Source organism: Mobula hypostoma, chromosome 1 (genome assembly GCF_963921235.1).
Source record: "Mobula hypostoma chromosome 1, sMobHyp1.1, whole genome shotgun sequence".
Classification (NCBI taxonomy): domain Eukaryota; kingdom Metazoa; phylum Chordata; class Chondrichthyes; order Myliobatiformes; family Myliobatidae; genus Mobula; species Mobula hypostoma.
Window position 1 is genome coordinate 172,958,578 of NC_086097.1, and position 25,597 is coordinate 172,984,174.

A 25,597-nucleotide genomic window follows, 5' to 3' on the forward strand; every position below is an offset into this window, starting at 1 on the left:
TGGAATTTATAAAAGTATGAGGGGCATGGAGAGGATAAATAGTCAGAGTCTTTTTTTCCCGTAGCAGGGGAGTCTACAGCTGGAGGATACAAGTTTAGGGTGAGAGGGAAGAAAATGAAAGGAGATCTGAGGGGTAAGTGTTTCACAGGGGTGTAGTGCATATGTGGAACAAGCTACCAGAAGAGGTCGGAGGCAGATGAAATTACAATGTTTAAAAGGTATTTGGATGGGTACTTGGGCGGGGAAGGTATGGAGGGATACAGGGTATGCAGGCGAATGGAATTAGCATAGTTAGATATGAATGGTGGCTTGGAAAAGCAGGCAGAAAGGGCCCATTTTTGTCTGATTTTATGATTCTATGATAATAAGCATATTATCAAATAAAAGTATCTGTGCCCAATTCTGCTGAAGCCCCACCCACTAGCTCCTTCAGTCATGATCCAGCTTTCAGTGGGTGCCATTTCCCCATTATGTTCTGCACCGGCTCAAGGGTGGAACGTGACTGAAGGATAATGGCATGTGCAGGCGTGCTGCACAGTTTTGACTTTCTAACAGGAACTGGATCATAAGGTCACAAGTTGTGCAGCAGTCAGGAGGGTGGGAATGTGATGCGAACTCAGCTGGAATACTGGAGACACAAGAGACTGCAGATATTGGAAGCTGGAGCAAACAACAATCTGCTGGAGGAACCCAGCGGGTCGAGTAACATCTGTGGGTCGAAGACCTGCATCAGAACTAGATGCAGGGTTTCAACCCATACTGAAACATCACCAATTCCTTTCCTCCCAGAGCTACTGTTCAAGCTGCTGAGTTCCTTTAGCCGATTGCTTGCAGCTTTACCTGGGACATTGTATTATTCTCACTAAATGCCCAGTATTAACTGTAATGTACTACCTTTGAGCATTCAGACCTCACCTCTTAAGATCACAGTATTTGGCATCAGGGTAAAAATTTATGCCTATTTAGCATGGGAGAAATATGTGAAAATGCAATTTCAATCTGTCCCTCTCCTGGTAAGCTGTTGCGTCTGTAGTTGAAGGGGCAACCAATAGAAGTTTCAAAATTGAGGTTGGCAATTTTATGTTAGGGAAGTTTATTTGAAGTTACAAAATCAAGGTCAGCAGATGAAGTTAAGATACAGGTTAGCCATGATCTGATTGAGGGGTGAACCTCCTGGGAGGATAAAAAGGCTTCCTCCTGCTTCTGTGTAAGAATGTAACCACAAAGGAAGAAAATGTTTTCAAAATGCATCAACGTATTATGCATAAAGTGTTGCGCTTCTCAGCAGCTTAAGTACGAGTTTGAAGCAGCATGTAGGAAAAATGTGTGCACCATTTAGAACAAACTTTCTGATGGCCACCATGGTTCTCAATAGCATTCTGAATGGAACTTCCCCCTGCTGGTTTCCAAAATGATTCAACAAGTGGAAAGGATAAATAATAATTGTTACAAACTGACCTTCTGATGATCTGGAAAAGCACCTAGTTTTACATCTACATCAGCAAATCCTTCCTCGTCCAGCGTGATGACGTCAGAAGTGGGATAATCCTGCCACTTGGGGGAAGTGATGTCGTGCACAAGCCGGATCGCGGTGGATTTATGTACAGTGTTGGTACTGGCCCAGTAGATACCAATCTGAAAAGGCTCCTAAAAATAATTGTTAAAACACATACTATTGTATATCTTATGGCAGCTACATGGATTTAGATTGTGCGTATGGTTGTTTTTTAAATCTAGTTTGTAAAATCTTTTAAATTCTCATTCAGTCTTTGAGTGTATTAATGGTCTAGGCAGGTTGGTTTGCAGATACTTAGAACATATGGGAACCAGGTGGGAAAGTGGATGAATGATAGATCACTTGTGATCTCACGAGTGGTGCAGCAGTCTCAAGGGGATACATGGCACAGCCTTGCTTCTACTTCCTATCTTCTAATTAAACTGGCATTGCAACCAAGCTAGTTCCGAGAAAGCCTGAAGGCATGTACCACCAGAGTCAAGGACAGCTTGTATACAACTACTAAACAGACTTCTTGTATGACAAAATGGACTCTTGACCTCTTGTGTCCTTGCACATTATTGTCTGCCTGCACTGTAATACTTTATTCAGCATTCTACATTGTTTTCTTGTGTAATACCTCAAAGCATTGCTGTATTGAAATGATCTGTATGAATGGCATGCAAAACAAAGATGTTCAGTACATGTGGCAATAATAAATCAGTTTACCAATTAACCAGTCCTTGACAGAAAGGACTGGTTGGTGCAACTGTGACGAAACCCAATTTCCCTCGGGATCAATAAAGTATGACTATGACTAAACTTTCATTCACAAGGAATCTTTATTTTCCTGCTGCAGAGCAGATATTTGCAATGCAATGGAATACAAGCATGGGACAAGAACTGCACGAGGCTCTCACAAAAAATGTGTACAGGCAGTATGGGCCATGTGGCTTGTGAGTTCCTCTGAATTTTAAAAGAAATGGTGCCTTTAAGCACAAAAGAAATGAGCTCATTCTCCAATGTTCTTTTTTTCTTTCCTGTGGCAAAATCAAATCTTTAACATGGCAGTGAAAATGTTTAAGGTCTGTTCTGTGCAGTTTGCATTGGTTGGTCACTAATATGCCACCTAGATAGCAATCCTTAAAGATCAATTAATGACCATCTGGACTGGGTAGCTTTAAGATAATCCGAACGGGGAATTAAACAATTATATAGGATGAAGAACCAGATGAATATCTTTATTATATCGACATTATCTAAATAGCACAAAGCAAATCACAATGTTTTCCCAGAAATTAAAGTTCTGCATTTTCAAAATCTATGTTTAAATGAAGTAAACAATGTGTTATTAACTCATTTACCTTGAAGTTTGGTGGTACAATAACTTTTCCAGCTGGTATCTGCACAACTATCTTTTCACCTTCAAATAGCCAGAGGTCCCATTTCGACTGGTTGACAAACAAGGCCCAGGGTAGCAGTTCAACCAGAAGCGTATTGAGACAGGGCTTCCAGGCAGACAGTTTAACTTGCATAGGGCTGTCCCACTGAGCAAGAGCCTCACTGCTGTTTCTGCTGTTCAATGCAAACACATGTTAAAGAAACAGATTAGTTCTTCACTATCATCACTGGCAGTTTGGCGCTTGAAACAAGTATTTAAGCTGTCATTATTCCTCATTCCAATAGCGTCAGTTAGTTAAAAATGTTATTTCTTAAAGGCTGCCAGAAGATGTTTACACAAGGATTATCCCTAAATTATTTTGTGCTCCTCTACAACCTTCCCAGATATAGTTAGAATAACATCCATCTTCTTAACTGTGGATTCCAGTTGACATAATATATTCGCTAAATATGGAGATTGAATGACTCGAACAAAACCATGACAGGCTTGCAAAGAAAACAGTCACATTGTGGTCAAAGCATTGTAAATGTATATATTTTATCTCCAAAGTAAATATTTTTTTGAATAAGGATGACACAGCAAACACTCTCAGAAACAAATCAATATGTTAACATTCAATACACCTCCTTAAGAATTATTCATAATCCAGTGAAAAAAGTAATTTTATTAAAAAAATGACATAAAAAGAAATCTGAAACATTTTAGGCACAATATCTCATATCTGAGAATAGTTATAACCTTACTGATTAAAGAATATTTCAGTTAAAGTACACACAAGGCAACAGGCACTGTAATTATATCTACTTGCATCAAATATATAGCTGCTCTCAAATGACCACTTGCAATTCGCACCATAATTGAAGGATTGCATGGCCTTACCTGCCAGTTTCCTTTGTTATGTAGGGCCAGGCAAGGCAAGCATCAGTGCCCACTTTGTAGAACTCTGCAAGTAACTTGCTGGCACTGCATTCTCTCTGTGGTCCACGTGTGATTTGTTTAATGAGGACTGTTGAAATTGGGACAGCACATTGCGATGCTTCATCTTCCTCCCTGAAAAGGTGAAGGACCAATTTTTACATTTCTCTCAGTTTTCATTATAACCAATTTTTGACCAAGAACTAAAAACAATTCAATTTCTTTTTTACAGACATTTAAGACCATAAGACCATAAGACATAGGAGCAGAATTAGGCCACTTGGCCAATCGAGTCTGCTTCGCCATTTCATCATTGCTGATCCAATCTTCTTCTCAGCCCCAATCTCCAACCTGCTCCTGTATTCCTTCATTCCCTGATGAATCAAGAAGCTATCGACCTCTGCCTTAAATATACATAAATACTTGGCCTTCACAGCAGCCTGTGGCAAAGAATTCCACAGATTCACCACTCTCTGGCTAAAGAAATTCCTCCTCATCTCTGTTCTAAAAGGATTCCCCTCTATTCTGAGGCTGTGTCTTGAATAAGAATGACATAGCAAACATTCTCAGAAACAAATCAATACTGTTCAAATTCAATGTACCTCAGACTCCCCCACCAGAGGGAACATCCTCTCCACATCCACTCTATCAAGGGCTTTCACCATTCAAAAGGTTTCAATGAGGTCACTCCTCATTCTTCTGAATTCTAGTGAATACAGGCCCAGAGCCATCAAATGCTCTTCATATGACAAGCCATTCAATCCTGAAATCATTTTTGTGAACCTCCTTTGAACTCTCTCCAATTTCAGCACATCCTTTCTAAGATAAGGAGGCAAATCTGCTCACAATACTTCAAGTGAGGCCTCACCAGTGCTTTCTAAGTCTCAACATTATATCCTTGCTTTTATATTCTAGTCCTCTTGAAATGAATGCTAACATTGCATTTGCCTTCCTCACCACAGACTCAACCTGCAAATTAACCTTTATGGAATCCTGCATGAGGACTCCCAAGTCCCTTTGCACTTCAGTCTTTTGTTTGTATTTTGTCTCCATTTAGAAAATGGTCAACCCTTTCGTTTCTTCTACCAAAGTTCATAATCATACACTTCCTGACACTGTATTCCATCTGCCATTTCTTTGCCCATTCTCCTAATCTGTCTAGGTCTTTCTGTAGCCTCTCTACTTCCTCAAAACTACCTGTCCCTCCGCCTACCTTCATATCATCTGCAAGCTTTGCAACAAAGCCATCAATTCCAACATCTAAAACATATAACATAAAAAGAATTGGTCCCAACTCAGACCATGTGGAAAACCACTAGTCACCAGCACCCAGACAGAAAAGGCTCCCTTTTTTCCCCACTCTACCTCCTGCCAATCAGCCACTGCTTTATCCATGCTAGAACTTTTCTTGTAAAACCACGGGCTCGGAGCTTGTTAAACAGCCTCATGTGTGGCGCCCCGTCAAAGGCCTTCTGAAAATCCAAGTACACAACATCAACTGATCACTTTGTCTATCCTGCTTGTTACTTCTTCAAAGAATTCCAACAGATTTGTCAGACAAGATTTTCCCTTGAGGAAACCATGCCAACTATGGCCTATTTTATCATGTGCCTCCAAGTATCCTGAGACCTCATCCTTAATAATCAACTCCAACATCTTCCCAACCACGTAGGTCAGACTAACTTATCCATAGTTTCCTTTCTTCTGCCTCTCCCCCTTCTTGAAGAGTGGAGTGATACTTGTAATTTTCCAGTCTTCCAGAACCACTCCATAATCTAATGATTCAGGAAAGATCATTATTAATGCTTCCAATATCTCTTCAGCCACCTCTTTTAGAACTCTGCAGTGTACACCATCTAGTCCAGGTGACTTATCTACCTTCAGATCTTTCAGTTTCCCAAGAACTTTCTCTATAGTTTAATTAGAATAAATAATTTAAATACTTTATATGCTTCAGGAAGGATGTCAAAGGTTAGAGAAGTAAGTAGATTTGCTTGGGGGATATTAGCAATGAGAAATTATAATTACGAGGAGAGTTGGGCTTTCTTTTTAACACTGGAAGTTTAAGGAAAGAATTGACAGAAGTGTCCAAATAGAGTAATTAGGAGGAAACTGATCCCAATAGATGAACATAGAAAGAACATAATTGGCCAATGAATTCAAGAGTGATGAGGTGATTTTTTTGAGCAGCAAGTTGTTACGATCTGAACATGAGATGTCAAACTATTTTCTTCTGTGCCATACACTGCAGAATGTGATTTCTCACACTTCACCAACTTAGATAGGTTTTTGCAGCACTTCATTCACAAGCTTCCTTAAAGAGTAAACTTGGGTTATTAAAACAGTTGAGGTCAAAACAGTTGTTTGACCTAGTATCTGTAGACATTAGTCTGTCTGGATTCACAAGCACTATATTGGGCATCTGTGACACTTTCATCTTGTTCTCACTGAATTTATTACTCATATGGATTGAGTGAAGATTTCAAACAGACATGTCAGTTTGCAAAACAGGCCTTTATTAAGATTATAAAATATAGAAAACAAATGAGGTCATTCAGCCTATCAACTCTGCTCGACATTCAATCATTGTTGACTTACAGTATTTTCTTTCAACCGCATTATCCCGCCTTTTCCCTAAAACCTTTGACATCCTTACTAATCAAGTACCTATCAACCTTTATTTTAAATGTACCCAATGGCTTGTCCACCACAGCCATCTGTGCCAGCAAATTCCACAGATTCACAACCTGCATTCGTCCTCATCTCGGTTCCAAAGGGACATCCTTCTATTCTGAGGGTGTGCCCTCCGGCCCTAGTCTCTCCCACTACTGGAAACATGAAATTGCTAACCATACTATGTTACCACGCACAAATTATCTGTGATTTTTGCTACACATCATATGTACATTGTAAAATGCTTTGGACCTTAGGGTCATGAACGCTCCATGTAACAGCACATCTTCAATCCTCCCCCCACCCAAATCACCTTGTATGTAGCAGCAATCAATCTGCAGACATGAAAGAGAAACACAAGGGCAAAAGCAGTGTGTTCCACAGCTTTGCTACTAATTCTTCAACTTAACTCAGAGAACAGAAAGAAAGCAAGCTTTGCTTGTCAAATGTACATCAAACCATACAGTGAAATGCATTTTTTGCATCAAATCAGATCAGCATGTAGTGCGCTGGGCACAGCGTAGCATATCCACAGCTCACTAGCTCTGACCATATGTCTTTGGAATGTGGGAGGAAACTGAAGTACACGTAGGAACGTACAAGCTCCTTAGAGACAGTGACAGGAATTGAAATAGGTGATCACTGGCACTGTAATAGTGTTATGCTAACTACTATACCACTGTTCTGCCCAACAGAATGCGCTCTGTAGGACAACATAACAATTTACCAGTAATTATAGCCACAATGCATGGCTATAGGTGAAGAAATTTTAATTTAAGTTAGTAATTTTACGTCTTTGCACTATAAAACTACAAATTTCACATCATATGTCACTGATAATAAACCCGATTCTTAACATCACTTGCAAATGAAGATAATGCTTCATCTGAAAGCCAGCAATTCTGGCACTAGGGCAATCATTTAGCACTGCAATGGAGTGTCGACCTAGGTTTCTAACATTGTGTCCCTGTTATGGGATGCAACTCCATGATTTTCAATCCCAGGAATAAGACTGCGCTCATCAGATCCATTTATGGATGAATGGGATAAGGCAAATTGTCATCACAGGTGTTAATCCTTTAGTTACCTTGCTTGAAATGTCAAATGGTGCACAAGTTCTGGTTCCACATTTAAAAGTGACTCTTCCTGTCCTTTTCCCATGATGAGTTGGGGGTCTTTTAAACCCAAGCTTCGCCTCTCCACGTGTAGAATAATGGGATCAGGGAGGTGGCTCCTCATGACAAACAGAGGGCTGAATACCAGCTGCAGATAAAATACAAGACATAAAGTAGTTTTCAAAAACTAAGTAAAATGACTACACCAGTTCAAAGGTGGGCAAGGTAAGGGCAAGGGGGAAAATGGCAATGTCTTGTCAATGTGGAAAATGAGCTTTTAACATCTTATTCAAGTCTAAGCAAAAAATGCATCCCAGAATCTCTTGACTCTTTTGGGATTCTGATACAAGACCTTTAGCCTTTAATATAGCTAATAGCCTGAATAGCTTTAATGTAATATTATGAAAGACACTGACTTTGAGTGAAACAAGATACTATATGAGGATGAGTTACTGAAAGGTTGACTGAAGAGTTAGGTTTAAAGATTACCTTGAAGGATGTGAGAGAAGCAAAAAGTTATTAAACAGCCAAAAGGAGGCTTGTACATGCCTCCAGCTTGCTGAACAGTTCAGTGAGATCATGAAGAAAGCACCACATTTCGTTTTGTCAATTAATGCAAAATTCCCCTAACTTCCTACAATCCTTTTCTCTCAATCCTGAGCATACAAGAGACTTGATCACTTGCAGTAAATGAAAAAAAATTAAGCATTCACCATTCAATTATCTTGAACTATGACCCTATTCCCACCCAGTATCTCAAAACCAGGGAAAATGATTCTTGGCACATTCTTTCTAAGAACCTTAATAGAGTCATGGAACTGTAAAGTACAGAAATAGGTCCCCAGCCTAACTTGTTCATTTCAAACATGATGTTTATTTACACTAATTCTATTTGTCAACATTACACCTGCGTCCCTATATTCCTTTCCTATCCAAGTTTCTATTCAAATGCATTTTAAAACTTTATCATTTTATCCAACTCTACCACCTTATCTGGCAGCTCATTCCATATAAACCCCGTCCTCTGTATGAAACACTTAACCCTCAGATCTTGTTTAAATTCTTTCTCTCTCACGTTAAAGCTATACCCTTGTCTTAAACACCCTGCCCTAGGGAAAAAGGTCTATCCGATCTATGCACACACTTCAGTGAGACTTAACCCAGCCTATGTAATCTCTCCTTATAAAACAAGACCCCATTCCAGGCAACACCCTGGTGAAACTCTCTCTATTGTTACTATACTCTTTCTATAATGTGAGAGAACTGTAAACAGTGCAGCCTGGGCAATGTTTTGCACAGCTGCCACTTGACATCCCAATTTTAGACTCAATGCTTCAGTCTCTGAAAGCAAGCATTCCAAATATTTTTTTCACTACTCTACCATTGATGTCACTATTTTCAGTGAGTGATAGAGTTGCACCCCAATTTCCCTCTTGTAATACAATTGGAGGTCCCTACTTACTGTATATGTCCTATTAGTAGTTTTGACCCAAAATACATTAATTCACACTTGCTTCAATTAAATTCCATCTGCACAACTTTCCAAATCATCTTTGTTGATTTGTATCCTTTTATAACCTTCTTCACTATCTACTACTCCACCAATCTTTGTGTCATCAGCAAATTTATTAATTAGTTTACCTAAATTCTCATCCAAGTCATTTATATATATAGCAATGGCCCCAGCATTGATTCCTATGGTATACCACAGGTTAGAGAATTCCAGTCAGAAAAATGCACCTTCTGCCTATCACCAAACCAATTTTGCATCAGTCGGCCAACGCACCTTGGATCACATGAACTCCAAAACTCTGAACCAATCAACTGAGCAGGACATTATCAAAAGCCTTGCTAAATTCCACATGAACTCATCTATTGTACTGCCTTCATCAATTTCTTTGAATATCTCCTCAAACTTTCAATAGAAGACAGCAATTTTCCCCTGCACAAAATCATGTTGACTCCTCCTACTCAGTCCCTGCTTTTCCCATGAACATAAGTCCTGGCTTTAGAAATTTTTCAAATAAAGAGTCAGGCTCTGTTTGAATAAGGGAACAACATTAGCTGTCCTCCACTTTTCTGGTACCTTACCCATGGCAAAAATCTCCAATAGACCCGTATCAATCTTCTCCCTTGTTTTCCAGAGCATCCAGTCAGGGCTTGGCAAATTATCCACCTTATTGTATGTCAATATCTCTAAAACTTTCTCCTTCATAACAGACATGTTCCATAATATCTGTGTATCCCTCCTCTAACACTCCATCCTAAACATCCTTGACCCTGATGAATATTGATAAGTATTTCTTTAGGATCCTGCTCAGATCCCCGGCTCCATACAGAGGTTTCCCTACCGGGCCCTGAAGAGATGTACCCTTTTCTAGCTACCCACTTACTTCTAAAAATACTTAATGGTGAGGGATTCTCTTAAACCTCTCAATCAGGTACGTTTTTATTCTTCCAAACTCCAGAGACTCTTGGTGATACTCAATATACTGCACTGTCATTACACCCCCATCTAAAGCAAGTATATCCTTCCTTAGATAAGGAGGCAACTTTACATAGTTCTTCAGATGAGGTTCCGACCAGTGCTCTACATGTATCTTCCTTATAATAAAGGTGAGCTCTTCACTTGCCATCCAAACTGCTTGTTGTAAGTTGATGTTAAATTTGTGATTTGTATCTGAATCATTTTTAATATTGATATTTGTCATCTCCCACATTTTATAGAAATACATTGTTTCGTATTTTTCCTACTAAAGTAATCCCTATTTATGTCATTTGCTACCTTCTTGTCCAATCGCTTTATCTTGTTAACCTTCTCACCACATTATCGGCAAGCTATGGACTTGGAGGACATCACAGTGTAAATGCATCAATCCTCAGCTTAATTCTAGTGTTGAGGTAAAAGATTGGACTTGATCTCTCTCAAAGCAGTGAGTGTTAAGGGCCAAATGTTCTCCCTCTATTGCCAATATTAACATTCTCTTAGCAGATGTAATAAAATTACTGTTTTTTTGGTAAATGTCAAGGCAAGCAGTGTTCTTAAAGGGCCAACACTGAATGAAGAACAGCAGACTCACCATTCTCTGTTGCACAGAAGATTCTGCATCCAGTCTCAGAGAAGAGCACCACACATGTAACATAGAGCTGTTTGAATCTGGAACCTGCATGGATCAATAACAATGAAATGCATGTTAATTATGCTCATTATGTGAGGGGAGACATTAATGATAATTCCCTCCACATTCAACGGTTGTTGTCCAAAAGAAGTCATTTTACATGGTTCAAAGGCAGAAGTCAAAACAAATCTTGTACAATTACCTCAATGAGTATCTTATCAAAGAAATTGATACTTCATCATTGCTCAAAACCCATGCAGAGGAGGTGGTTGGTGGATTCACGTCCACTGAAGTTGGAAAACTTTGAATATTGCAATGTTAAAATGTGTGAATGGGGTTTCACGAGAACGAGTTTAGCTTTGTGTGTATTAAGCATGTTCACACATCTCTTCAGTGAGAACAGGCAAAATGGCTCTAAGCTATCTGCTCAAGGCACAGAAGAAATGAAATTAGCATAATAAAGTTATTCATGGCTAATTGCATTACAAATTCAGAGGAAATCTGGTAACACAGGCAGTTCCAGTATTACATTTCAAATTGACAGTACACATTGTTAAAATTTCCCTGGCACATTCTGCACAAACTCATTTGGTCAACTGACACATTTTCAGACAGGTTTATTTGTTAGTTCCGAATGAAGGCAAAGGGGTTAAATGAAGAAGCTGCCTCATCTGGAATCAGCAATCCCCTTTAACTCTGAGGATTAAGCACTGATCTAATTGAGGGGATTAGCCTGTTTAAAAGAGGTTGACAGATGTAGAGAGAGGGAAACACTGTTATGCCCACTGACAAGATAAGTATACATTGTTCTATTATCAAAGGCTACTCATCGATATCAGAGAAAATCTTTCTTCATGATGAAATCTTTCTCCATGATGAAATCTTTCTCTCACTACAAACGTGATGAGGCGAGAGGATTCAAGTGAAAATTTCAAACCTTTGTTTTTTGTGCAGAAGTGTATTAAGGGTTGCAGAACTGTGACAAGTTGATGCAAAACAGCGATATTCTAATTATGGCTTGAAAGATTGAATGCCCTTCTTCTGCCCCTATAGTTAGTTACTTAGATTAGATCAGTTTATTGTCGTACACAACAGGATACAACAGAACTCCTTGTTCGCTTGAAGTTCACAAAGTAAATGATGTACAGGACAATAATAAATTAAAGCTAACAATAAATAAGGAGATGAGTACAAAACAACAGAATGTTGCAAAGTATTGTCGTGCAATAAGAAATAGTAAAAAAAATGCTAAAGTGACAATATTGGAAGAGGTGAAATTTAGGATTTTGATAGCAGTGAGGAAGAAGCTGTTCTTGTGTCTGGATGTCAGATTTTTGGCAATCAGTTTATAACACAGTATACCTGAATGACAGTGCTGTCGTCGGACTGAAGAGATTCTGGACATACATTTGATGACCAGTCTAAATCTTTCCCTTTAACCTTGATGTACAAATGAGTGAACTCTGCATTCTCAAGAACAAAAGATGGTATCTTCTGATTTGCTGGTAAGGTGCTAAGGTGCTCTTTGATTGACTCTTGTCCATCCTGCCCACTGCAACACTGCACCACCTTCAGTTCTATATCCTGGTTCAAGTAGCTGCAAATGACTTGCCTCCCACAAATTAATATCTGAAAGACAGCGGAATCAACCAACGGTCATTTTCCATGTTTGGTTTGAAAAGTAAATCATAAAATAATTAGAAAAAAATCCAAAATACTTTAGATTTATTTTGAAAAGATATTGCAAAATATTGAGTTTAGTTAATATCTGCTAGGATTATGTCAAAATTATGCATGAGAATATACAGTAAAATGACACTTAGGAGCACTTGTGTACAGAGGGATCTTGGGGTGCAAGTCCACAGCGCTCTAAAACCTGCAAGCCAAGTAAGTAGGAAAATAAAGGTGCTGTACAACATGAACCTATCACAGGCAGGAGGCAATGAGTATAAAAGTCAAGAAGTCATACTGCATCTGTATAAAACTTTGGTTCAACCATATTTGGAATACTGTGCCCTGTTCTGGTCATCGCACTATAGGAAGGATGCAGAAGCTTTGGAGAGGATGTAGTAAAGGTTCATCAGCCTGAATTGGAGTCCATTAGCTATGAGGAGACATTGAAGAGACATGCACTCTCTCTGGAGCATTGGAGACTGAGGGGAGATCTGATAGAAGTACATAAAATTATGAGAGGCACAGATAGGGTAGATAGTCTTTTTCATAGCCTCAAAACATCAAAAACTAGAGACGATAAGAGGAGGATATTTTGAAGGAAATGCAAATGCTTCTAGTGGGATGGCAGTGTACTCAACACAGTGGCCACTCAGAGTCCAGTTAAAGGTGCATTTGCTTGACTTCTAAGTCTTTTTTACAATCACAAGTCTCTGCTAGATACTATCAAGTACAGCAGAACTATCTCAATAGTGAGGTGCTTGATAGTGATAGAACTGGACTTATGGTGTATCATTCTCGTGTTGTTGCCCGGACTTGTTGTGAACTGTTGTGCCGAGGCGGTGCAACATTCAACAAACAGAGTGAGTGATTGTCTTGGATGTTTTTATTGGAATGAGAGGACCCTGTTGGACATTGGTAACATAGAATACTGCAAGTCTGTTCATTGGCGAGACCAATGGTGGAGGCACTGTGTTGCCTCAGTTGTGCTAAGGACTAGGCCTTAGCCTTGGGGTTATCTTGGATGCAGCGACCATTGAAGTTGCCCAGGGGAGAGAACAGGGGGCTCTGCTGGCATACTGGGTTGGGTACTGTCCTCTGGGTTTTCCTCAGTGCTATCTTATAGTGTTCACTCAGTGAAGGAACATGCTGGACCTGTACAACCTACAGTCATGCCACTCAGGGACTTGGGCTGTATTATTATTTGGTCTTTATGACTGTATGTTTTTCTGAAATCATATCCATATGTGCTATGTGCTATTCGCAATGTTCTGTGTACTGTTGGTAATGTGTTTTGCACCCTGGCCCCAGAGGAACACTATTTCATATTCACATATAATGTGAATGATAATTAAACTTGAACTTGAACTTAATGTGTGAGGCAAGTTTTCTTTTTACAGAGAGTGGTGGGTTTCATGAATGCACAGGGAAATGGTTGTAGCAAAGTCATTATCCCAGCATATGTCAATGATAATATTACTTGGACTTCCAGCATCTGCAGATTTTCTCTTGTTTGTGAGTGATAATCAACCTGATTTTGAATCAGAAGCCAAGTTTATTATGATATACACAAGTACATGTACGCACAGATTCAATGAAAAACTCACTTGCAGCAGCATCACGGCACGTACTGTCACATCAGGTAAACAACATTCACAAACAAAAACATAAAATAAACGTAACTCATATACAATTTTTACAAGAAAGAAAACAATTATAACAAACAACAGATATTATTACAAAGCTTAAGGGGCATTTAGACAGGCAAATGAACAGCCACAGAATGTAGGAATAGAGACCACGTACAGACTGATAGGAATAGTTAGACTAGCATCATAGCTGACGGAGACATGGTGGGCTAAAACACTTGTTCCTGTGCTGTCTGATGTTCTTCTCTGCTATTCATTCCTATGTATTGTGCACAATGTACACAAAGCAGATCTAAATAAGCTGATGCCCTTACATTTTTATAACCAGAGCAGACGTAGACATTTAAACACTTTGGCACAGTAAATATAATAATTTTCTAGATAATCCTCCCTAATTTATGATTCACAGAAAGCCATTTAGTCCTTTGTGCCTGGATTGGATCAATGAAAGAGCTGGTTTATTGGACCCAATCTCTAGCTCTTTTTCAATGGTGAGCAGACTAGCTTTTTTTCATTCAAATGTTCAGTTTGTTTCCAAAACATTGCTTTCTAGATTATGACCATTTGCTGAATGCATTTCCTCATCTTGCTTGCCGTTGCTTACTTTTAATCCTAAATCCTTCTCTCCTTGTTACTGACAATTCTACCTTATGAAAGTTTCTCATTTACACTGTCAACGTCATGCACAATTTTGAAGATCTCTTTTATATCTCTTCTTAACTACAGGTCCAAGAAGTGCTGGTTTTCAGAAACATGCATAGTTCTGACTACACCAGTACTGGAAGGGTAGTGACTTCACAGGAACAATACGGTGATAAACTCTACAAATACAACAGCAGTATCTGCAGGTACTCAAGGTCTGAAATAAAACAGCAGATGCTGGGAATACTCAGCATCACTTCTAATGGCCCTAATGGAGAACAGTTAGTTCTGCTTCTCTCTGGCACAGATGTGGCTTGACAAAGTGCTTCTTTTCTCCAATACAGGATATAGCTGTGAAGAAAGATCATAAAATCTGGAGCTGTTTAAATATCTACATTCGACATTGGGCACTGATGGAAGTTTCCAGACAAACAGTTTCAACGGCAGGAAAAGAACAATAAAGAACTGTGATCTCAGGTTTATGATGAGACAAATGAATAAACTGGAAAACATGGATCATACAACAAATTAATAAACCATGTAACCATGTAACAGTGTACTAACTAGTACTTTAATATTAAATTGGACTAGTTTGATGCAATCAACTTTCTCTCTCAAAAGGCCTGACTTGTCTTATTATATTTTAAAAGAGTCATTTTTCTCATCTTTAAATATCTGGTCTCAGTATATAAAGGCAGCTCTTTAAAATATATGAAAATAGAAAACATATTTATAGACCACAAATTCCAAGCTTTTTCATCTGCATTTAAAGGGTTATAATATTTTTTAAAACGGCTGGTTTTTATTGGCAACCACATGAAAGAGACTTACTTGTTTTTGCACACTGTTAAGTGGCTGCACTTTGATGATCAGTGATGCTGTTCTTCCCTTGTACTGGATGCTTCTAACAAATGTGCCTATGTTGTCCACACTGAATGGCTCGGACCAGCGCCAGTTTCCCCAGCCCTCGATACAGATGTGCAACAGCTGCATGGAACAATGAATATGTTTGTATTGACAAAGGGTCTGAGATAAGACAGTGCAATCCACAGCATTTTATAAAAGTTACCATTTTCTCCAGAATTATTTGCTTCTATTTATCGGATGTAGATAATCAGCAAGCCACTTTTTCTTTTGAAACAGCTCGATCAATTTCAACAACTGAGTTACTCATCCATAGGTACCTGTCCATAAGTTATAGTGGATTCAGAACAACTTATATAGTTAATGTTATAAGACCACTGAATGGTCCCCTGGACTCCTAACCTCAGAATGTACCTCATCATGGTCTTGCACCTTATCGTCTGTCTGCACTGTACCTTCTCTGTAACCGTAACACTTAATTCTGCATTCTGTTATTGCTTTTCCCTCATACCATCTCGATGTCTTGAAATGATTCCTATGGACGGCTGGCAAAACTCATTTTTCACTGTGTATATATGTGACAATAATATTTCAAATTCAACAATATTGTAGTCATTTTGATGTGCTTAAAGGAATGGCAGTTAAGTGCTGATATGATGAAAATATCTGAATGAATGCCAGGCAAAATAGTTTTTCACAGTACCTCGATACAGTGCGGCAATAGTAAACCAATCTTACACTGATCTAATAACAATGTACATGGTGCAACCAACTCGTGAGCAAATAGCAACTTTGATGGAGAAAAGGTCCTGTGGTTCAGGTACAGTGCTTCAGGAGCACAGTGGTGCGGTTAGTCATACTGCTGCCACACTGCACCAGAGACTGTGGCTCGAGCATGACCTCAGGAGCTGTTTGAGCAGAGATTCTCCCTCTGACTACATAAAGCAAAAATACGGTACAGTAAATTATCCCTGGTGTAACTCCCATAGAATCTGGGGGTCACTAATGAAATTGTAGAGAATAATGTAGAATCAGTGTAAATGGGTAGTTGATAATTACAGAGGACTTGAAAGGTCAAAAGGTCAATTTCCATGAAGTATCTCTCTATAACATTTGTAACATGTCCTGATGAAGGTCTCGGCCCAAAACATCGACTGTACTCTTTTCCATAGATACTGCCTGGCCTCTTGAGTTCCTCTTGCATTTTGTGTGTGTTGCTTAAATTTCCAGCATCTGCAGATTTTCTTTTGTTTGTTATTTATTGCAAGACATGTTTTACTGTTTTACATATTTTCACATCTTTTACACATTTTCACTGGATACATTTCTATTGAAAAAGTTACCTAACAACATGATGATTTGCATGAATCCAAAATTGGCACATCAGCAGCAAATTTCTCTATCAGAGAGAGTTGTAAATAAAAAAAGTTTTAGCTCCTATTTTACTAAACACACCCATTATTTGCTTACTGGTGCAGTCCTGGTAGAGTTCTGATGAAAGGATATGGTGCTGAAACTCTTACAACTCAGACCTGTTGAGTACTTGCTGCTTTCTTTATACTGTTTCAGATTTCTGGCAATTGCTTCCTGTTTTGTATACTTTGGGCAAAATCCTTTAGGAAGTCATCACTAGAAATACTAGCAACAATGCATTCTGCTCTCCTCAGAAATTCAGCTCCATTAAACAATTTTTAAGGCAAATATAAAGTTCTGGTGCCACTATATAACATACATAATGCTATATCATGAGCACAAATTTCTAGGGAAATTACTTCATACTTAATCAATAAATATTTTTCCCTGTGTGAAATGACTGCAAGGTAGCAATCAGAGGAAAGTAACATATGCCATCAGGAGACACTCCAGACTCAATAGTGAATTAAACAATTTTAGATAACCAGATCTTCTAGCTGGTGCTGAAAAGTCATGGATTTGTAATGCCAACTCTGCTTCCCTCTCCTAACATTTCTCATCAGATCGACTGAGTAATGCCAGCATTTGCTTTCATATCATCTAACAAGCGACTGGAGTGCTTTGTATTCTACACTACTGTAGTTTTCTGGTGAGATAGTACAAAAGGAAGACAATAATAGAATGAAGAATAGTGTTTCAGAGAAAGTGCATTGCGGGAAGACTATATAGTGCGACGCTCATCCAAGGTAGATTGAAACTTTAACAGTTCATCTTTATAGTATGGGAGGTCCATTCAAGAGTCTTAAAACAGTGATATAGAAGTTGAACATAATCCTGGTGTGCGTTCTCCAAGTTTTTCTACCTTCAGCCTGATGGAAGGGAGAAGAACAGAGAATAACTGGAGTGGGTTGAAGGCTTTGGTTATGTTGGTTGTTTTCCCGAAGCTGTGAGAAATGCAGGCAGAGTCAATAGAAGGGAGATTGGCCTTAATAAAGGACTGGGCTGCATTCTGTGGTCTTGAGCAGAGCAGTTGCTATAGCAACCTGTGATGCATCTGGTTAGGATGCAATTAACAGTGCCCTTGCAAAAAATTGGTGAGGGTCAATGGGGATGTGGAAAATTTCTTCTCTATACTCTGTCCTTATTTATTTCTCTCTATTAATAACTTCTCCAGATCAATTCAGCTGTTCACCGAGCTTTCACCACTCACTCTCAGCCACCACCACCAGCATTTGCACCATTCAGTCTCTATTAGATTCACAAACACATTCATTATGTCCTATCACAGACACTCCTGTTGTTCTCTCTGAACCACCTGCTTCACTGCAATTTAACAAAAATGTTTGATTTCTAACTTATCCCACTTCTGATGAAAGATCACTGGCCTGACAATTACTCTGTCACAAACAAGAGAAGATCTGCAGATGCTGGAAATCTAATCAACACACACAAGCAAGACGGAAGGGTCTCGGCCTAAAACGTCAATTGTACACTTTTCCATAGATGCTGGCTGGCCTGCTGAGCTCCTCCAGCATTTTGTGTGTGACACTTATTCTGTTCCTCTCTTCACAGATGCTGCCTGACCCACTGAATATCCTCAGTATAGATTTCAGATTTCCAGCATTTGCAATTGTTTTTCAATCTTTAAAGGGGGTTCCTGAATCTAAGAGAACAGACTCTGCATCATCTTATCTAATCAGGCTGAATTATCATTCCTTACCTGTTCTAAGGCAGGAAATGGCAACTGCGCAAATAAAAATAAATAAACTGCTGGAAATTTCACTATTTATGACTCAGCATGGTGTAGAAATTATACTTACACTAGAATGGACAAAGGTAATCTTTTCTGATGGTCTAGTGGATATCAACTGATTAATACATTCTGTGTATTGCAGTTGGAATCTCCGGATGAGATTCCAGAGTAACATCTGGATCGCCACACTTAACTCTGTGTTTGTATGTGAGTGAATGTGCATACTTGTCTATTAAGGAATGTTGTGGTTAAACTGGAAAGGGTGCAGAAAATTAGAATGCCTGAGTTATAGGGAAAGGTTGACCAGGCTAGGCTTTTTATCATGGGTGGTCTTATGGAAGTGTTTAAAATTAAGAAAGACATTTTAAAGGTGGGTAGTAACATTCTTTTCTTTTCCCCAGGATAGGGGACTTCAAAACTAAGGAGAATAGATTTAGAATGAGAGGGCAAAGATTTGAAAAGGACCCGAAGGGTAACATTTTCACAGAGGGTAGCCAGCGAAGTGGCTGAGGCAGATACAATAGCATCACTTAAGAAGTGCTTGGATAGGTTCACAGAGGGGTGGGATTTAGAGGGATATGGGCCAAATGCATGAAATTGGGATTAGCCGGGTAGGCACCCTGGTAGACATTGACTGATTTGACCAAAGGACCTGTATCCATGCTGTCTTGCTCCTTGACTCTATGATATTAAAGTCTAACTTACTTTTTAAATAATGCTGAGCACTCAGAGCCACAGATTATTCACAGCGCAAAATCCAAGCCATTCTATTAACCTGTGTCTGAGCCACAGGTTGTCAGGATCACAAAAGCAGTCTTTTCAATTGTGATTATCAGTTGAGTGTTATTTAATTAATATTTATTGACGGGGGGGACCATAATGGCATTACACCGTGAAGGTTTACATTGAGCAGGCAGCAGAATGAAATATATTTTACAAACCCAACAAAGTAATTGAACCATAGGCTGCTTCTACAAAAAGGTGGATTTATTATGTGCAGCCAGTAAAAGAGATGAAGCTATAATAATCTTAGAAAGCCAAAGAATATAATTGTCATTTCAATACAACCTGTTAATCAATTTTGGAAATGAACACTCCAAACACCAAAAAGGTATGTTGATGTTAATTACTTCAAGGCAGATTTGATCAAGTACTGGGCTTTCTTGCACCTCTGTCTGTAATTTGTTTAATTTATAAATATTAGCTGATGTCAAAGAAAAGCAGCTACAGCACTTGGAGCCATTCAAGCAGTTAGCAAGTAAGTAGTTGATTCTTGTGGAGCATGAAGGCTTGAATATTTTGATAAGATAAATTAGTAGCAATGGGGAAAATTACATCGGAAGTAATAAATATATTTAGAGAGTGAAAGGAAATATATGATTTCATACTGAAACATAGGAACCATAGAAAATAAGGAGCAGGAGTAGGCCTTATTCCACAGATGAAGCTGACCTGCTGAGTGTTTCCGGTTTCTGTTTTTATTTTTTTTCTGTTGTAATTCAGATTTCCATATGTGTAGCTTTTTTTTTCACCCTATGTAAATTGGTTCAAGTGCCACTTTGTCTGCAATTTGGAGCTAGACACTGTGTTTCCATTTTGCAGCTTTGCCACCTGGTTTCCCCCCCATTTTAATTGCCATAGGATAGTTATGATTCCAGCCATGTGTTCAATGCAACAGCAGAGTACAAAGGGCTTTCTCCCCAGTCAGGCATGCCAATGCTGATAGTCATATATGAGTAGCAGTCATTGTCGCCAGCTACTTTCATCCTGATGCTAGACAGGTTTATGCAAGATGCTGCAAATAAACCCGGAACAGGGATGGCTTTTAGGCAACTTGTCATAATTCTGTCCAAGTTGATATCAACATGATTAGTGTTCTTTGTATCCTCAAGTGGAGCAGACATTTCCAGCCACGAAGAGAATACAAATACATTAATGTGCATGTATAGTGAACAGATGAGCTCATCACTTTTAATTGCTAAACTTTTGCAAAACAGGGGTCGTGTGTTGACCTTGCTTTCTTTAAGTAAGTATAAAGCTTAGTGCTACCTAGGCTGCATCTGATTTACAAGCCTTTGGCCTCCCTAATAAGATATAACTATTCTAGAGTGGTTAAACATTTGGGTCTCCCACACTGGGTTTTGTTCAGGTTGAGTTTGAGATAGTTAATCGCACATTCTGTTCAACAATGTTTCTGACGTCTTTTTGATGTTCTCGAAATACCTTCATTGCATGAAAATGCAGAGATTGTTTACACAGGTGAAACATTAACATTTATTAGAATGATGAAGTTACTGCTGAATTACACCAGGAAACATGATGTCTTGTAACAAGCCATTTCTTTTTAGAAACATGACCTCCTTCTCTTAAAAAAAGGTTGCATTCAGAAACACTTACTCTACAAGAAACAACTATTAACAAGGTTAATGAAGTCCTCCCTCATTACCCAATGTGATCCACAGCTCCTGCAATAAAGAACTTCTGACTAGCCTATGTTAACAGAATCATGTTGCACAAGACATGAGAAAGGGCAGGAACTCTCACTGGCAAGATGGCACTTTGAAACACAGAGTCATAAAATACAGCACGGATGGAGGTCCTCCAGCCCAATATGTCCATTCAGATGACAGTGCGCACCAACCTGCATTCAGCCCGTATCCCTCTGGGCCTGCCTTTTCATATACCTAATTAATTGCTTCTTAAATGCAACTACTGTACTTGCCTCAACCATTTCCTCTGGCAGCTCATTCCATATGCTCAGCATCCCTACATGAAGAAGCTGACCCTCAGGTCTCTTTCCATGTTCAAGTTCAGTTTATTTCCATTCTACAACACACATGTATACCAAATGCAACAACGTTCATCTGGACCAGGGTGCACAATACAGTACATATAACTCTATGTACTAAACTAACAAATAATATCAGAATCAGAAATGGGTTTAATATCACTGGCATTGGCTGTGAAATGTGTTGTTACGCAGCAGCAGTACACAGCAATATATAGTAATAAAAACTGTAAATTACAGTAAGTATATATATTTAAAAGGTTAAATTAAATAAGTAGTGCAAAAAGAGGAAAAAAAGTAGTGAGTTAGTGTTCATGGGCTCAATGTCCATTCAGAAATCTGATGGCAGAGGGAAGGAAGCTATTCCTGAATTGTTCAGTTTGTGCCTTCTGGCTCTTGTACTTCCTCCCTAACGGTAGCAATGAGAAGAGGGCATATCTTGGGGAATGGGGGTCCTTGATGATGGATGCTGCCTTTTTGAGGATTGCTCCTTGAGGATGTCCTGGATGCTAATGAGGCTAGTGCCCATGATGGAGCTGACTGAGCTTACAGCTTTCAGCAGCTTACTTCAATTCCATGTAGTGCATCCCCACCCCCCGCCCCGCCATTCCACACGGTGATGCAGCCAGTTAGAATGCTCTCCACAGTACACCTGTAGAAATTTGCAAGTATGGATGGATGGATGGATAGATGGATGGATGAGATCTTTGAAAATGCTAAGGGCTTATCTCTGATGGTGGAAGAGAGACCCCAACGGTCCTCTCAGCAGTTCTCGCAATCCTTTGTAGAGCTATGTGGTCAAGTGCTTTGCAAGTTTTTTTCCCTCTTACCCTAAATCTCCAACCCCTAGTTTTGGACTTGCCTACTTTGGAGAAAAGACCATTACCATCCACTTTCTCTATGCTTCTCATAATTTTAAACATTTCTATAATTTTATCTCTTATTCTCCCACACTGGAGAAAAACTGCCAGAGCCTCGATAAACTAAACATTCCTTTGTAATGTATAACTGTGATTCTTTGCTCAAAGTATTTGCATTCCTCCAACCTTGGCTCCAGTGTCAGTGGATGTAAATCCTATCTTTTAGGCTTTAAGCAGTGAAATTCCTAGAAACCTCTCCTCTCCTTCAACATTATAATAAAACTGACTTCATTAATGCACCAAGAATAACCACTGATAACTCTTTTCCTGAAATGCTGCCTGGCCTGCTGAGCTCCTCCAGCATTTTGTGTGTGTTGATCATTAATGCTTTCTTGCTAGATCAATGCAGAGTGGTGTAGTTAATAGGTAATTAACAACGAGAAGTAACATTTTCCTAAAGTTCATAGTGAGATTGACAACAAGATGCTACTTTAATAAGGCTAGTGGCTAAAATGCCCAGATAGTTCAGCACAGGTGGTGATTCACTATTTCTGGAGTCTCACTATCCCACTATACACTGTTCAAACGATTTGCACATCAATAACAGAGTGCCCCAGTTATGTTTACAGGAAATTCTGAACTATGTTTAATACTGAGCCTTGTTCTATGTTCTATTGCTGACAGATGGGATGAGTTAAAGTTGACATGGTCAGCATAGACATCGTAGGCTGATGAGCCTGTTCCTGTGCTCTTAATATCTAACAACTGATCATGTCCACTTTGTGCCTATTAATATGACTTAATACAATTTTTCCTTTGATGCTCACAGCAAGCCATTCTCATTTTCCAATCCAGTTTGGATTTCTAATCAAATTTTCCATCTACCTTAGTTACTTCATTCTATGAAGTACAAGGCTGGAAAGGCTGCAGAACAGACCTGGTTCTGTACTCTGTACTGTAAGTTTGAAGTTCCAACACAAGAGTGGCTGAGAGAATAGGCTCTCAGTTCCTTTGTCAGGAATCCCCACTGAAAATGCTCAACTTCGCTATTTCCAGCCACAAACTTGAGAGCCCTTATACTGTAGGTTATTGCAAGAAGAATTGTCACTTGGTAGGGCAAATCAACAGAGGCAAGACTGAGGAAAGTGTCTGATTTTATTAATTTCTCAGCCTATGGGGATGGTTGGCAAAGCTACCACTTTCCTAAATGTGCCCAGCACTGAGTGAACTATTTTGAAGAGCAGTCCCACATTGCGGGGTCTGGAGTCGAACAGTCACCGAAGATTTTTCCATCTTAGAAAAATTACTGAACTGAATGTGTTTTCATTACTAGGAATAGCTTTTATCACTTCACATTTATTTAATTAACTGAATTTAAACTCCCCAGATGCCATGGTGGGATTTGAACTCATGTCAATTCTTACCTTCAAACTGCTATTCCAGTAACTTAACCAGTATGCTTCCATTCCCAGCAGTGATGTATTGACAGGTGATCAATGTGAACAAAGTTGTATAAATATGGAGTCAAGATTGGAATTTAAGCAGTAAGCATGGTGGGGAAATACTCTTCAGAAACAGTCCAGCTGGGAAAAGTCATTAATGGAGCACAACAAAGTGAGGCTCTTAAGTCAAATGAGATGGCAAGCCTAGAGAACTGAATCAATTACATTCAATGGTCAAGGTGGAGCTTTATAGTCTCAGATGTTTTGTTTATTTTTCCTACTTCAGGATATTAAATAAGCTGTGCAAGAGACCATGGTAGTTCAACAGACATATGATGTTAAAAGGATCAGGACTAATGGACCTAATGTCCTTTAGTCTCAGTCACATTTTGTATGTTTTTACAGACTACATGCTTAAAAATCCTTTATCTGCTTGTTCCCTACTTAGAGATAACAGCACTTATCCTGAAATGATTGGATGTATTAGACACCCCCTTACAATGGAAAATGAATAAATAGATTGCATTATATTTTTCTCTACATCAAAAGGGATTATACATTTCACATTTCATTAGAATGGCAGACAGCAAAACGCTAATCTCTACTTGTAAAATTTATCACCTTCATTATAAATTGAGGATAGCTTGGAATTTTAAAATACAGTGCACTATAAACTGGAATGCTTTGGAATATTTTCGTCTTGAAGACCTCGTCTGCTAATACAAAAATATTTTGTTTTGTAGCTTTGAATCTAATCAACATGCAAATTATCTCATAACACAGCCAATAATTGATAATTTGCCTTAAGAACCAATTTTATCATCACTGAAATTTTAATTGGTTTGTTACCAATAAAAAAATTACAATTTTTCCTACAACCAAACAAGAAATCTCAACTTGGGAGATATGTTTAATTCATTATAGGCAATAAAAAAATTCAAATCAGACATTTGTTATATTGTTACATTTGAGAATAGAAAATCAAAATTATTAAATGTGGTTGTTCATGAATGTATCTTTAAAAGTAAAAAAAAGTCAGCATTAACAGCAAACACTAATTGAGTAACTGAGTTCTCTCCTATTAAATTCCTTCTTTTTCAGCCATATCACTTCCATCACCTCATCTCACTTATTACCTGCTGGGTATACTCTTTCCCTTTGCCCCTCCACCTTCTTTTTCTGGCTTCTGACCCCTTCCTTTCCAGCCCTGATGATGTATCTTGGTCTGAAACATCAACTGTTTATACTCCTTCATAGATGTTGCACTCACAACACGCTGGAAGAACTCAGCAGGTCGGACAGCATCCGTGGAAACAATCAGTCAATGTTTCGGGCCGGAACCCTTCGTCAGGACTGTAGGGGGAAGGGGCAGAGGCCCTATAAAAAAGGTGGGGGGGGAGGGTGGGAAGGAGAAGGCTGGTAGGTGCCAGGTGAAAAACCAGTAAGGGGAAAGATAAAGGGGTGGGGGAGGGGAAGCAGGGAGGTGACAGGCAGGAAAGGAGAAGAAGGAATAGGGGAGACAGACTGTCCACTGACATCTTCTACAAGCCCACTGACTCTCATAACTACCTCGACTATACCTCTTCCCACACTGCCACATGCAAAAATGCCATTCCCTATTCCCAGTTCCTCTGTCTCTGCCGCACCTGCTCCCAGGATGAGGTTTTCCGTTCCAGGACATCTCAAGTGTCCTCTTTCTTTAAGGATCGTGGTTTCCCTTCTGCCATCATCAATGATGCCCTCACCCGCATCTCCTCCATTTCCCACACTTCGGCCCTCACCCCACCCTCTCGCCA

At 39.1% G+C, this 25,597-nt stretch overlaps 1 protein-coding gene across 4 annotated transcripts in view; it reads right to left on the reverse strand.

Moving 5' to 3' along the window:
* Positions 1 to 25,597, reverse strand: part of LOC134352539 (intermembrane lipid transfer protein VPS13B-like) — a 1,085,891-nt gene that overhangs the window by 70,357 nt on the left and 989,937 nt on the right. For all 4 annotated transcript variants that reach the window (XM_063059809.1, XM_063059800.1, XM_063059806.1 and 1 more), the window contains exons 44-50: positions 15,513 to 15,668; positions 12,082 to 12,348; positions 10,681 to 10,764; positions 7,573 to 7,748; positions 3,777 to 3,947; positions 2,860 to 3,070; positions 1,459 to 1,647 (exon numbers count right to left, since the gene is read on the reverse strand). In XM_063059809.1, the coding sequence (XP_062915879.1) occupies positions 1,459 to 1,647; positions 2,860 to 3,070; positions 3,777 to 3,947; positions 7,573 to 7,748; positions 10,681 to 10,764; positions 12,082 to 12,348; positions 15,513 to 15,668 (1,254 nt within the window). The remainder of the gene's footprint in view (positions 1 to 1,458; positions 1,648 to 2,859; positions 3,071 to 3,776; positions 3,948 to 7,572; positions 7,749 to 10,680; positions 10,765 to 12,081; positions 12,349 to 15,512; positions 15,669 to 25,597) is intronic.